General features: G+C 47.0%; 1 protein-coding gene and 1 long non-coding RNA gene across 3 annotated transcripts in view; one reads left to right on the forward strand and one right to left on the reverse strand.

Annotated features, from left to right (window-relative positions):
• The window catches only part of SYDE2 (synapse defective Rho GTPase homolog 2), a 32,608-nt gene extending 30,768 nt beyond the window's left edge, over positions 1-1,840 (reverse strand). The window contains exon 1 of one of the 2 annotated variants that reach the window (XM_069981545.1): positions 1,524-1,840. In XM_069981545.1, the coding sequence (XP_069837646.1) occupies positions 1,524-1,611 (88 nt within the window). In that variant the 5' untranslated portion in view covers positions 1,612-1,840. The other variant, XM_069981544.1, reaches the window with a different exon arrangement.
• Positions 368-13,863, forward strand: LOC138799847 (uncharacterized). Its single transcript, XR_011364316.1, has 3 exons — positions 368-920; positions 11,525-11,605; positions 13,690-13,863. It is a non-coding gene; the product is annotated as an uncharacterized lncRNA (long non-coding RNA).
• The last annotated feature ends 1,982 nt before the right edge of the window (positions 13,864-15,845 follow it).

A 15,845-nucleotide genomic window follows, 5' to 3' on the forward strand; every position in this document is an offset into this window, starting at 1 on the left:
GTGCTGTTTTTGCAAGAAAGCAGCTACCCTGAACCACAATGACTGTATTAAGTAATGGAAGAGAGGAGACGCATGCAACCAATCTCTAATAGACAGCAAAGAACCGTCACCAAGTAGTCACCCCATTAGTACCCGCACCTGGGAAGTTAGGGCACCCCTATACAGAGAAGGTGTAGGGGGTGAGTTGTTGTCAGGCCTGGAGCGGGGCCCATGCCCTGCTCGCCTACCTGATTTATCCGGATGTTTGTGGCCCGTATGGCTACCTTCCGACTTGCTGGCGGCTTTCTGGGAGGCCCCGATGATGCGATGAGACAGCAGGCGTCCTTTGTACATCCACTTTTGCATTTTCTTAACGGTGAGTCCTGCAGGTTTGGGTGAAGAGCCGCCCTGGTCTTCCATGTTCATCACCCCTGGCTGACGGCTCCGGCTGACGTCCCCACCTGGAGGGCTCTGGGGGGCGCTCTCCGAGACTCTCCAGTTCACAGAGGATAGGATGTCTCGGGGGCTGCCCTCGCTGCTGTCCACATCAGCTTGGTGGCCAATAGAGCCCTGACTGTGGCCGTCCTCGGAGGACAGGCTGCTCTGGACGGGGCTGTACTTGATCTGACTATCGCTGTGACACTTATGTAACGGCTCCAGAGCCGGCGGCAGGGTATACACCGTATCCAGGCTCTTGCTGATTCTCCGCATTCGGTTCATCCGAGCCGTCATAAGGGCGTTCAGGGACGCCAGGTCGCTATGGGACACCTGCTTAGGACTGGCCTCGTCCGAGGACCACACGTCGCTCTCCAGCACCCGGGCGGAGGACTGGGAATAGACGCTATCCTGGGACTGGGAGCTGGAGGGGCAGTTCTCAGACTTGGTGCCCACCATCTTGGTGCCATTGCTTTCGATGGGCATGTCATGCATGGCATGAATGAGTAAGTAATAAGCCTCCTGCAGCTGGGACCTCAGCCGGTCAGTCTCCAGGTAGACGTCGGGGGTCCTGTGCGGGTAGGGGGTCCGCGGCAACAGCGCTTCAGTCCCCGTATATTGGGGTTGGTGGGCGCTGGAGACGCGGAGGTTCTCGTTGTCGTAGTAATCGTCCTCCTCGCTGTCCTCGGAATGGTTCTGGGGGCCGCCATAATGGGGGGTGACTATACGGGGCTCTGGGGGGGGATATATAAAGTTGAGGGGGGACGGGGCACTGTGCGGGGGCCACTGCTCTTCATAGTCCGGGCTATAGGGGGCACTATTGGGGGGCAGCGGGGCAGAGTAGCACCCCGGAGCGGGGGGCACACAGGGCAGGTGGGGGGCATAGTCCACGTTGCTGTAGTGAGATAGTCTGCAGCCCACCTCCCACTGTGACGGGTGATTGTCATTGTTGTTGTTGTGGTTTTGGGGGGCCCCCGAGCTGCTGTGGGTGGGGTGCCCCCATACAATCTCTAGGGGCCCCCCTGTGTGGTAAGTCTGGGGGGGTCCCATGCTGCTCACCCCATTACACTGGTCGGGGCTCCCCCCTTTGCCCCCGGGCCGCTCTTTACCTTCTCCGTTAGAGAGTCCCCCCGCCGGCCCCTTCTTGGATCTCTTCCCCCGCAGTTTGGATAGAGTCCTCCGCAGAGGATCAGCCATTCCTTCCCAGCGCCCTCAGCAAGAGCTGCCCCGGGCGGCCGAGAGTCCGTGAGAGCCCGGCTCCATGCTGTATACTGCATGTACTGGCTGAGCTCAGGCTCCCGGCTCCCGTGTCCGCTCCGGTTCCCGGCTGCTGTGCGCTGTGTGTCGGGGCCGCTCTCCGGGGCTCCTCTCCCTGCACATACTTGGAATACTTCAGGGGTGAGAGGCCGCGGGTCGGCGCCTGCGCAGTGCGAGAAGGGGGCGGGGCCCGGCGCGGACGAGGCAGCTGTGAAGGGACCAGACCAGGTTGTCTTGTCACGTGATCTACAACCTGTGGCTCGTCAGCTGTCGTAAAGCTAACTGGGCTTGATGGGAGTTGTAGTTCTAAGTCAAACTGCGTGTAATAACACCGTACAGATCATGCATCATATACACAGAACTGGAATGTGATATAAGGGTAGCTTCACACGTACCGTATTTTAGATCCGCAGCGGATTTGACTAAATGAATGAAAACAGCCTTAAATCCGCACTATAAAATCCGCAGCGGATTTTACAGTGCGGATTTAAGGCTGTGTTCATTCATTTAGTCACATCTGCTGCAGAAAATACGGTACGTGTGAAGGGAAGGGGGAGGAGTATTGTCTATCGTAGCAGCCTTACATCCTTTGTTACCCATAGCAACAAATAACAGCTCAGCTTTCATTTTAACAGATCTCAATATTTTGCTATGGGCAACAAGGGGCATCTATTATTAATTGATAAGACAGATTGATAAGACTTCAACAGGGAGATTCATAACAATGGTGCTGTTTTATAGAAAGATTTTATTTTCTGTTGCCCATAGCAACCAATCACGGCTCAGCTTTCATTTTACTAGAGCAATATGGAACATGAAAGCTGAGCTGTGATTGGTTGCTATGGGCAACAAAGAGAATCTCAGTTTATGAAATGAAAGCAGGTTTTTGATTGGTTGCTATGGGCAACATCGTCAGCTCAGATATTTCCATGTATGGTAACAATTATGATGCCATCATTAGGCTACGTTCACACACCACATAATAAATCCGAAATCTCCCCCAGAATCGGCCATGTGCGAATCCATATAAATATGCTCATGGTTCTGCATTACGCTCTATGTACATGTCAGCAACCTGTGATGACAGGATACTGATATATATATATATATATATATATATATATATATATATATGTGTGTGTGCAAGTGTGCAGTCAGAGAGGACGAGCTGGGAGAAGTCTCTGCTTAGCCTGACTGAGACGGTCACATAGTGTGTGTCTATGGGGCAGGAGAAGAAGCGCTCAATTGCCAGGGCCAGAAGGGTCTATCTCAATCATCTCAACATCCAATTTTCACAGATTCCCAATGTATGGCCCCGTTCCCACTGAGCAAAGCTAGCGGAATTCCGCTACGGAATTGTCCACCCCGGAATGCCGTTAGCATGTTCATTCTTCAGCGCGTACAGAGCTGCAGCGCGCGCCTCGCATAGACTCCCATTATGAGCGGGAGGCTAACGGCATTCCGCGGCGGACAATTCCGTTGTGGAATTCCGCTAGCTTTGCTCAGTGGGAACGGGGCCTATATGTGAAACATCTTACAAAATTGTGATGTGGACACATACATATTATACACATAAAATAAACGTCAACTAAACATTCGTTTGTCTTTCCCATAAAGGTGCATGGTTGGATCTTATGGTCGGGCTTATTTTGACATGAGGAGATAAGTGGACGTCAGACATCTCTGGCAACATTCGTTTCCTAGAGTGAATAATCCAACATGGCCGATTCTTTTCACATAATGCACCACTTTAGACCTAGTTTTCTTTGTGTCACAATCCCTTTAAGACAGGTGGGAAATTTGGATTATGGGAAAAGCCTCTTAGGCCACAAAAAACACAAACACCATGCCCCCATGCAGTCCTCAATAACCACGCAATGATGTCGATCAATTGTGGTTTCGTCCAAATGTAGTGACCGCTGTAACATCTCCTCGCTCCTCCTCCCATCCCTATGACAGTCATCTGGAAGCTGAGCCACAAGCAGGGTCAGGGATGGGAAGGGATTTCGAAGACATTCGGAGATCAGGGACTTGGGACACGCCTCTTTGACACTTTGCACCAACTATGGCATTCCATCTGAGTATTTCCAGCTAAGGACATCTTATCGCAGCATCTTTGACAGATAACACAGACATGCCTCAAGGTCAAATACCGCTGCCCCTAAGCCGTGACCTCTATGGACTCCCACCAGGATGAGGCCAAGGTTCCTCCGCATACTTGGAGATGTAAATAGACAGGAGACATTCCTTGGACTACACTTAAAGGATTGTAAATCATTCTTATGGACCTATTCACTAAACTAATATGAAAAGAATGTAAAACAGCCAAATCAAGCGCCTAATGTGGAACCGTCAGGGTGACGGACTGAAACTCCTGATTACACAATAATGTTGGCAACGGCGTGCATGATGATGATGATGATGATGATGATGAGGATGATGAGGGCATCTACTTCCTCCCCGCCAGATGTAAGCATCTCCGGTGCAAACATAGACGTCTCTTATCTCTTCTCCAGATGTCAGCATCACCGGTGCTTCCTACACACATGTATGCTGGCTCCCATCCAGAAAGAAGCTTGGCTTGCTCCCTCTGGTTTTCCTCATTTGCTGCCTCATCGAATGCAATGTTATATTGGTTGGTAAAGGAGACATCTATTTGTTGCATTACATGCGGAACCCAATAAACATTATCATGAAAATAAGCAAAATTCATGTTGTTAAAGAGATTTCCCCTGCCTGTGGATAAGGGATAACAAGCTCAGATGGGAATATCCCTTTAAATGAACATTTAGGTGACTGTGATATGTCTCTTATATACAACAAATCCGACCGATCACTAGAACGAGACAGGAGAAGTCAGTGATAAGCTCTTCTCTCCCAACTGAACAGGGAAAGAAGCGCTCACTGAGGATCCTTTTATACAGCCCTACATGGGGCTGTGCAAGGGCGCAAAGGACTGTGCAAGGGCGTATATGAGCACCAATGAGCAAGATCAGCACTCATTTGCAGTGCCTTTACATGGCACAATTAATCCAGCAGCCTGGGTGCCCAAACGATCCTTATATCTTTTATCTGTCCTGTCAGTTTACAGATACATTCTGCACTGCTGTGTGATCCGGCATCCCGCTCCCCGTCTCTCCCGCCCTGCTGTATCTTTAGTATACCGCCCCTATCTCCCTCCGCTGTCAATTAATCTGGAGGAGGCCTGAAGATACATCAGCTTAGAGCAGGAGTGGAGGGCCAGAGAGCGGGATGCCTGATCACATAGCAGTGCAGAAGGTAAGTATGCACTATTTGTGTGATCTGGAAACTGACAGCATGTATGTATGCATATCCGTGCAGTCACTTTCCCATTTGCTATTTATACAGGAGTGCTTTGAAAAATGGACAGCTCCATCGGGATCTACGCCCTGGCGCCAAAAAAAAAAGTCCCAACAATTTTCACTTTTAGCTCCTACATATACTTGTGTGTTGTCGCTGGGTTTGTATCCATAGCTTAATAATTTTCCTCCACCTGCTTTTTGATTTATTCACTCGGATAAGAAATTCTGCGTGTCTGCAAAAATTGTACGGTCAGGATATCCCGTATTACATGTGATGGATGCGATGGTTAGGCATGAACCGCAGAGTTGACACTTATTTCCTTACGATAAACAGTTGTGTGTATAAGTCAAGAAACTTGATGTCGTTCCAACTGATGACATAAGATCATTTAATATTGCATGGGACGCTCTACAAATGAAGAGAACATCAGCGATGAAATGCATCCATGATATCACCTTTAATTTAGGTATTATATGTTTGTGCTCGTTCCCCTTTGCATAACATGGGGCGCAGGTCGTGCCCATGGCCATCCCTCTTTATTTATCTCTGATAAGAAAGAAAGGGATAAAGTATAAACTCCAGTAAGTAAAGCAATAGTTATAACATAATAAAAGGAAAATGTTATTCTCTAAAGCAGGGGTCTCCATTATTACTACATGGAGGCAGAGGGGGGCATTATTATGATATAGAGGTGGATTGGGGGGGGGCATTATTACTAAATAGAGGCCCAAGTACTATATGGGGCAAAGGGAGCATTATTTCTATAGGGAGGCATGGGGGGAGTTATTACTATATGGAGACACATGGGGGAAGTAATTACTATATAGGGGGACAGGGGACATTATTACTATATGGATGCATGGGGAGGAGTTATCACTGTATGGAGGCACAGGGGATAGTTATTACTACATGGGGGCACAGGGAGCATTATTACTATAAGAAGGCATGGGGGAGTTATTACTATATGGAGACACATGGGGAAGTAATCACTATATGGGGCACAGGGGGCATTATTACTATATGGAGGCATGTGGGGGAATTATTACTATAAAGAGGCACAGGGAGGAGTTAATACTATATAGAGACACAGGGGATGTAATTACTATATGGAGGCACAGAGGGGAGTTTTTACTATATAAAGGCACAGGGGGGAGTTATTACTATATGAGGACACAGGGAGCATTATTACTATATGGAGGTGGGGGGGCTTATTACTATATAGAGGCACAGGGGGAGAGTTATTACTATATTTAGACACATGGGAAAGTAATTACTATATGAGGCACAGGGGTCATTAGTACTAAATGGAGGTACAGTGGGCACCGGTACTATATAAAAGTACAGGGAAGCCTTATTACTATAAGGGGTCACAGGGGGGGGCAATATTATTATATACTATACTAAACTATCCAGTGGGGTGACAGTGGGTTGTATACCGATTGTACTATACTATCCAGTGGGGTGACAGTGGGTTGTACACCGATTATACTATACTATCCAGTGGGGTGACAGTGGGTTGTACACTGATTATACTATACTATCCAGTGGGGTGACAGTGGGTTGTCTAGTGGGGTGACAGTGGGTTGAACACTGATTATACTATACTATCCAGTGGGGTGACAGTGGGTTGTCCAGTGGGGTGACAGTGGGTTGTACACCGATTATACTATACTATCCAGTGGGGTGACAGTGGGTTGTACACTGATTATACTATACTATCCAGTGGGGTGACAGTGGGTTGTCTAGTGGGGTGACAGTGGGTTGAACACTGATTATACTATACTATCCAGTGGGGTGACAGTGGGTTGTCCAGTGGGGTGACAGTGGGTTGTACACCGATTATACTATACTATCCAGTGGGGTGACAGTGGGTTGTCCAGTGGGGTGACAGTGGGTTGTACACTGATTATACTATACTATCCAGTGGGGTGACAGTGGGTTGTACACTGATTATACTATACTATCCAGTGGGGTGACAGTGGGTTGTATACCGATTATACTATACTATCCAGTGGGGTGACAGTGGGTTGTATACCGATTATACTATACTATCCAGTGTGTTATATAATGGTGCTGTTTGTACAGGGTTATACAATTGTGATTCTTACTGAAGACACTTGGGCTTTGTCAAAACTTGTCACAGGAAAGAGAGAGAAAAAAATCATCTCACTCAGAAAATGTATAGAGAAAAAATATGAGTCCCAGGATGCAGATTATACTTTGTATATCCATCTGTCCTAGAACAATATCAGGACGTCATTTCAGATGACTGACTGTGTCACGCAAGACTTCCTTCCTCGGGAAAGAATTCCAGGCTTTATGGTGTTTAAAGGAACTTTATTTGTGCTATGGAAGGAACGCTGAGATAATGTACAACACCTTGTAAGCCGCTGATCTGCTATTCACACCTTGTTATCAGGCTCTGCAGGCAGTGGACCTGCTAGTGAAAAGCGGAAGGGGCTGCGGGGCTATTACACTGCAGTACATTCACTGTTATTTACATAAGGGACAACTGCCTGAGCTTTGTGGGTGGTGAGAAATGAGAGGGAAGCCTTGATTTAACTTTTAGGAACAGTGTGGGTCATCTTTAGAAGGCAGACTGGCTCAGCATTTAGGTAGATGCTCTCTCTCTCTCTCTCTCTCTCTCTTCTGCACATAGCACATGTTAAGCCACTTGTAATTTGTCCTCATCCAGATGTTACTAGAGACAGATTTTCCCTGACAACAGACAGTGGACAGCGGGGAAGGGAGACACCTAAAGGATAAGACTTTAGAGCTTTTTTTCTGGGGTAAAGAGTCATTTATATGGTAAATTAAGGAATTTAAAGATATGTTAGGATATATATATATGTTAGGAATCACAATGGCATCAATGGAGGGAAGTAGTTTGAAACGACAGCAACCACTTAACTGGAAAGCATGGCATAGCAGTTCCAACTATTTTTTTTTTTAAGTTTTTTACTTTTTTGGACATTGTGTGAACATAGCCTTCATAGAGGAAAGGGACTAAATCCTTACCACCCATTTACCGTACATAAAGATACAACCAGGAGCCCCCGCAGCCTCTGAAGTGACTTGGAAACCCACAAGAGCAGCTAATAATAGCCGTATATCTTGATAATTAATATTTCCAAGCAATTATATTTCCATCCATGAGAACAGATGGAAGTGTACAGCGATGGCTCTGACATCCTGACACACGGTCTATATAACCAGCAGGAAACCCGCAATGACACATTCTTGGATGGGAGCGCACGGCAACCAGACATTTGTCACCAATATACAAGTGGAGAACGATAGCAAATAGCGCCACGTTGACACCAATGAAGAGCGAGACGAAGATGAGTCTGAAGAGGGATCTTATCTATTTCTCTTGTGTTTCATTTACTGTTGCCAATATAGGACAGGGGCATAGATAGGAGAAGAGCTGGCGGTGTGTGCTCGGGTGCTGACAGCCCTTACCTGGACCGGGGCATTTACACCTAAAAAACTTGATAGACTTGGCCACACATCCTGGTTTATTTCAATATACACTCCTCAACAATGAAATTGTTACAAAAAAAATGTGGAATTACAGTGTTTTTTCGAAAATAAGACAGTGTCTTTTATAAATTTCTGCTCCCAAAGATGCGCTTTTCAGGGAATGTCTTATTTTTCCATGGAGAAAAATTTAGGTCACATGCACAGCAAGGACAGAACATATGGTATGACGACTTCTGGCCACCAGGGAGAGCTCACCACAGCACACTGGTACAGCACAGCAGGGACAGTGTACGGTATGGCGGCTTCCAGCCACCAGGGGGAGCTGACCACAGCACACTGGTACAGCACAGCAGGGGCAGTGTATGGTATGGCGGCTTCCAGCCACCAGGGGGCGCTGACCACAGCACACTCGTACAGCACAGCAGGGACACTGTACTGTTGCAGCTTTACTTCTGGCAATAGGGGACAATGGGGATGGTGGCAGGCGAAGGACCTCTTGATGCCTTGCCTGCATATCTACAAGTGAGGACAGGGGATGGGAACATCAGGGTTGGCGGCAGGTGAAGGTCTTCATTTCCTGCATGCAGCTACTCTGCAACGGACGGTGAAAGTAGGGGAAAACGGTGGCAGCCTAAGAAGAATCACAACGGTATGCTGTGGTGTTCTGTTCGGTGGGCATGCTTCCAAATGAAAACTTTGCTAGGTCTTACTTTTGGGGGAAGCCCTGGTTACCGTTGTGGTTTTCCCATGTCCCTGTACTTCTGTTTGTTTCCTAGTTTCCGTAATCCCACTGTTTCTGCCCTGTGTGAACCTGACCCTACCCGTACTCATACCAGCACTGTGTGACCTGCACTGGTGTCTTCATCTTCAGCATCCATCACTTACACCCATCACCTGCATCTGCTGTGTCTTCAATGTTGCTGGTACTGACTGTTTGGCAACTTGGGTGCTTTGCAACCCTTGCCACCTGACAGGGCCGCTTCTGCCATGAGGCGGAATGAGTATTCCGCCTCAGGCGGCAGACTCTGCGGCCATGCAGGGGGCGGCAGATAGCCGCCCTGCAGCCGCTCACTTGTCCTGCGGCAGCCGTCCGGTCCCGCCACCAACGCTCACCGATGTCCCCCGCCGCGCTCCCGCGCTGTCAAGTCAGCAGCTTTCATGGTCCTCCAGCAAGTCGTAAGTGCCCGGGGTCAGCGGGGGCCGCGATGAGCTGGGACAGCGGTTATCGTTGGCGGCGGGATGGCGGCGATGACAGCCGCTGACTGACGGCGCGGGAGCGCGGCAGGGGACAGCGGTGAGCTTTGGCGGCGGGAGTGCTGCGGCAGGACAGGTGAGCGGATGCAGAGCTGGAGCGCGCGCGGGGGGGGGGGGGGGGGTTGTTCTTTGTATACGGGGGTGCCGGGTACGCATTGTGGTCTGGGGGGGGGGGGGCGGGAGCTAGTGAGGGGGCGGCCGCCTGCGGTTTGCCTCAGGCGGCGGAGACCCCAGAATCGGCCCTGCCACCTGATCCGCACTCTGGCGCATCTTCTGGGAAAGTCTATCTTCACTACCCGGAGTGTGTCGTGAAGAACAGAGAAACTGCTTAGACAACGCCCTTAGAGATAGACGGGCACATGACACTGCGTGCTCACGTCTGCCGGTCCTGACACAGACCCGAAGTCAATGGAAAATCTCCAGCTGGACATCTGGCCTATAGCCCAATGTCAAGGTTTGATGGTTTGTGTAGACACTGTAGTTGACCTAGGCTTGGTACGTGACGACCAATTGCATTTGCATTACAGAATTGATCACTACTTGCCCTTCTTCTAATCTGATTGATTGTCTGTACTGCGATTCACCTCAGTATACCACCAGCTGTCAGTCCAATTTGTCATTGGTCTCCGAGGGGATCACACAACGTTAAACAGTGCTGACATCTGCCAGAGTGTATAGTGTATAGACTTGGATAGTATGCTGTAGTGAAACTACTAGTCACTCACAGCATTCACTGGGGAGGCATAACATGGCCTGGTGCTGCAAAACAGCTGTAAAGAGACAGGTACAGCACAATATGGTCACGCTTCTCCTGGTTGTATACTTCTGTGCTTGTCTATGGCCGCTTGTAGCATTGAGAAAAGAAGGAATGCACTTGCTATTTGGGAGCCAGACAGATGTAAGTGATCACTCGGAGCAGCAGCAGCCGCTCGCCATATTTCACTTTATTCTGCATATTTCCTGCACAGCCCTGGACCCGTCCCAGACTCCGACAAGAGATTGCTTTCCTCCTGCCAGATCTCTGATTATGGATACGGCTGCTGCAAAGTGGGATATACTGTATGGAAACTGATTCCGGCCCGGGGTACAGAGCTGATCCAGAGCGATTGCTGGAAGACGTCTGGAAGACATTTATTCCTATTTTGAAACAATCCAGGACAGACGTCCATTAGATATTTTTTTCCATTTTCAGAATCAATAAAAGAAGGATTAGGAGAAGGTCTTGTAGAAGATTGGGTTATATGAACCATCAGTTTGATGTTCCAAAATCTATTCCAGAGGTGGATACACAGTACAGGGGCCCCTATGCATCAGCTATATATAGATAGGCCCTTGCTCTCCGCTGCACCTCAATTTCCAGTATGTCTTTCTTTCAATACACCAGCTGCTAGAACCACTCATTCTGCCTATCATTGTCCTGTGTAAAAGTGTCAGTGAGGAGCGGGAAAACACCCTCTCATCAACTGGTGACATCTTCTGAGCAGGCCTATACATTATCATTTCCTGGCTGTACATCTTCCTGTGTAAATAGGGGATGTGCAACTAATTTATTTAAATGACTGCACGAACAATGCAGGGATCGTTCGTGTGGTCCTGCCACTAATTTTATTGTGCACTGCAAGTGAATGGCAATTTTACTGATCGGCACTCGTTTGCCACCGTGGACGGCCAAAGATTTGCACGTGTAAAAGGACCTTAAAGTGTCAGTGTTGTTAAAACTTTTAAAATCTAAATCAGCAGTAGATTTGATATAAAGCAAGTTTGCAATTTACATTTTTTTTTTTTTTTTTAGTTATCATGGAAAACACGGCACTTCTGACTCAGCAGAACCAGCAGAAGGCTAAAAGGCTTCCGGAGACTGGACCTGGATACAGTAAGTATAGCTGTTATATAGCTGCCTTCAGAAGACTGGACCTAGATACAGTAAGCATAGCTGTTATATAGCTGCCTTCTAGAGACTGGACCTGGATACAGTAAGTATAGCTGTTATATAGCAGCCTTCAGGAGACTGGACCTGGATACAGTAAGTATAGCTGTTATATAGCTGCCTTCTAGAGACTGGACCTGGATACAGTAAGTATAGCTGTTATATAGCTGCCTTGAGGAGACTGGACCTGGATACAGTAAGTATAGCTGTTATATAGCTGCCTTGAGGAGACTGGACCTGGATACAGTAAGTACAGCTGTTATATAGCTGCCTTCAGGAGACTGGACCTGGATACAGTAAGTATAGCTGTTATATAGCTGCCTTCAGGAGACTCGACCTGGATACAGTAAGTATAGCTAGTGGACATGAAAAAGACAAAAGTGGGAAGCGATCAGTTTTCTGCCGACCAGCACTACAACATCAATACTGTTGAAACATTTTGGAGGAGAGACTCGAGTTCCGGATTCAGCGCTCTGTGCACCTGCCGGCTTGCAGGCCCAACGCCTTCAGTTTGACAAAAGCCCCTAGATTCCTTAAAATCAATGGAGCCGCAGCACAGAGAGGAAAGGATGTGGTCACATTGGGGAGAGGCGGGTCTGCCCCCAGTGCTCCAAGCTGGACAGGTGCTCGGGAATACACCGTCGCCGATGACGGAAATCGGGGCAGCCTTTGAAAAATAGGATGACGCCACTTGGATCCCTGCACCACGGGCGAGTGGCTAAGGGAGTGAAAGAAGCTGAGTGGCGGATCTACAGATCCCCAGGGGGTACAGAGGTCGGACCCCTCTTTGATCACCTGTGGATGGGGGACAAGTATGGTTAAATTAGAAAACCCCATTAAGTTGTGAGTAGAGTCCAAGACCCCAGGTGTGTGTGCCCATAATGTAATAGGGCACTGAGGACTAACTAGAGAGCAGCCGAACGGGTAATACAGACACATAATACATCGCTTGGCCATTCTTTAATAGAAAGTGATTGGAGCCAAATAGACTGAACGCTCGGCCTGCATCCTGCTCAGATTTACTGTATTAAGCAAATTATATCATGCGCTGAGGAGGATGTGGTTTGGCCTTTAGCATCTGCTGTTCTCGGAGGACAAAAAGTTCCCATCAACCGAATGGAGCTTAAGGAATGTCTGATTTTATTAGCGGACTCAGAGGCCCTTTATTTCTCTCTATAATCGCTATTTCACGCAGTTGTACATACTGTACACGGAGATCATGTTAAGTGTATGGTGATTGGTGATGTCTCATGATGAAGAATGTCTGGGGAGCAGAGAGTAGCGCATTGCTATTGTGAACAATCCTGCTCTTCTTCCAGATGGTAAGAGTGAGACCCTAGGAGCATTTCCACAAATTAAAGGGGTACTCCGGTGGAAAAAAAAAATATTTTCAAATTAACTTGTGTCAAAAAGTTATAACGATTTGTAATTTACTTCTATCTATTTTATTTTTTTGCATTTAGTAGCTTCTGCATGTCCTGCAGGAAGTGGTGTATTCTTTCCAGTCAGACGTAGTGCTCTCTGCTGCCACTTCTGTCCATGCCAGGAAAGGTCTTCTATGGGGATTTGCTGCTGCTCTGGACACTTCCTGACATGGACAGAGGTGGCAGCAGAGAGCACTGCGTCAGACTGGAAAGAATACACCACTTCCTGCAGGACATACAGCAGCTGATAAGTCCCGGAAGACTGGATATTTTTTTAAATTTAAGAGGGAAATTGTCTGACAGTAAGCACAGCATATAGAATAAAGGCCGTAATTGACTACAACCGTCCAATGATGAACATTGCCATCTTACCACCTTCTTTTACATAATACAATCATTTTTATTTTTTCCTTTTGTTCACACATGTTGCGGGGGGGTTAGACACTCAAGACTCTCATCTAAGAGAAAGATGACAAATACAGGGACCCAACACATCTTTGCCTTGCACAGACGTCCTATTGAATTCAATAGAAACTGTGCAATACTTTAATTCTCCTGTGGCGGCGCTGTCTGGAATTCTAACACTTGTACTTATTTCTCCCACAGATTGATCGCCGCTGGTTCCAGCAGCAGAACGTCCGGTCACCAGCTTCTCATCTATATTTCTTTCTAACTAAAAGGAATAGCACAAAGTAGACCATCCCTTTAGGGACTGTAATATCCTGATTTTTTTTTTATAGTCCTTGGATTTGTTTTTCTGTCTCCATAGCTTTTTCTATAAAGAGAAGTGTCCCCGGAGTATTAAAATGATGTTAAGTTCCAATTATGATAAGAAAGTTTGTTGTTGGACGGTCTGGCGACAGAACTATGTAGAATATTTACTTTTCTCATGGGAAATTTATTTGAAAAAAAAAAGTTTCCATCGGAAAATTCATGTCTACCCGATATATGGCATTTAGTGAAAAAAAGGCCTGGGAACAAGTCCTGATCCTGCTGCCATTCATTAGTGTCCCTATATGTTAGAGTGGGGGAACGAGTCAGGCTATTAAACTGAAATTTCTGTTTTTGTTTTTAAAGGGGTACACTAGCAAAAAAAATAAAAAAACTTTTAAATCTACAGCTGCTGTATGTCCTGCAGGAAGTGGTGTATTCTCTCCAGTCTGCCACCTCTGTCCATGTTCTGTCCACCTCTGGTGTACATCCTGTAATGGACTTCCTGTTCCTGTGCACAGGACACTCTAGCTGGGAATTCAGCCAACTCTGGATAGAGTTGGCTGAATTCCCCACTAGAGTGTACAAAGGAAAGGGAATGTCCAGGATGAAGACAATAGCAACCACCAAGATCCCAGGTGCCGAATCATATATACAATTGTGGTTGGGCCTGGTGCTACAGCTCAGATCCATTCACAACCGATGCTGTGAGCTGCAATACCAGGAACAGCCACAACCATAGGAATGGCACTGTGCCCAACCAATCAGGTATTTAAAATACTATTATATATTATTATCAGTATTGTATATTATTATTATTTCTTATACTATATTATACCAATTTTATTACAGAACGCTACAGCAACACTCGCCCCCCATACTAGAATGGCAGACAACAGGGAACAACAGATTGTAATAGAAAGAAGTTCTATTCTGTGTATAGTGTTTCTATGACTATGTCGCTTACGTTAATGAACAATCTAAGGTCGGATCATACAGCGGGATGGGGGGGGGGGGTACGTGCTCCTTCTGACTCATTCTCATTTGTCTCCTTTGTGTAATTGCAGACACATGTAATGATATAGAGTAGTGGGTGGTGGCCCCGTCCTCCTGCGCCCTCGGGCCCCCTCTCCAGCTCCAGTGTTATTGATCTGCTGTCCGCACACGGCACTTGTCCTCAGATAGTCGGGTCATAGATAATACTATTGGCGTATTGAAGTGACAACAAGATAAAGTCTGGAGCCTGGCTCTGCCTCTTGGCCGGTGTCTGGTATCACACTCAGACCTGAATATTAGGACATAATACAAGGAAACAGTACGTGCACCTACAGTCCCATGTAAATCTTACTGCTCTGATATAGCCTGTGTACCTTTACCTTATTGTGCTTTACATCGAAACTAGGTTTTACATAAAGGGGAACTCCGGCTAAAAATATTTTCTTTCAAATCAACTGATAAAGTTATATAGAACTGTAATTTACTTCTATTTAAAAATCTTCAGTCTTCCACTACTTATCAGCTGCTGTATGTCCTGCAGGAAGTTGCATATTCTCTCCAGTCTGACACTGTGCTCTCTGCTGACACCTCTGTCCATATCAGGAACTGTCCAGAGCAGGAGCAAATCCCCATAGAAAACCTCTCCTGCTCTGGACAGTTCCTGACATGGACAGAGGTGGCAGCAGAGAGCAAAGTGTTAGACTGGGAAGAATCCACCACTTCCTGCAGAACATACAGCAGCTGATAAGACTGGAGATTTTTAAAGAAAAGAAAATTAAAAATCTATATAACTTTCTGAAACCAGTTGATTTGAAAGAAAAATATTTTTTTTGCCGGAGTCTTCCTTTAACATAGAAAGGCGGGTATGGTTTTCTAGATTCCTGCAATGGATCCTACAACATGTCACACTAAAAGCGTAGACTGAGATTTTGCAATTAAGTTACACAGATGTATATACAGGACAGGAGGCGAGCCTCAGGGCAAAAATCTAAATGTTGCCTCCCCCCATTCACTACAACCATCCCCTCCTTCTGCAGGAGCCCCACAGTACTTGC

Source organism: Dendropsophus ebraccatus, chromosome 8 (assembly GCF_027789765.1).
Source record: "Dendropsophus ebraccatus isolate aDenEbr1 chromosome 8, aDenEbr1.pat, whole genome shotgun sequence".
NCBI lineage: Eukaryota > Metazoa > Chordata > Amphibia > Anura > Hylidae > Dendropsophus > Dendropsophus ebraccatus.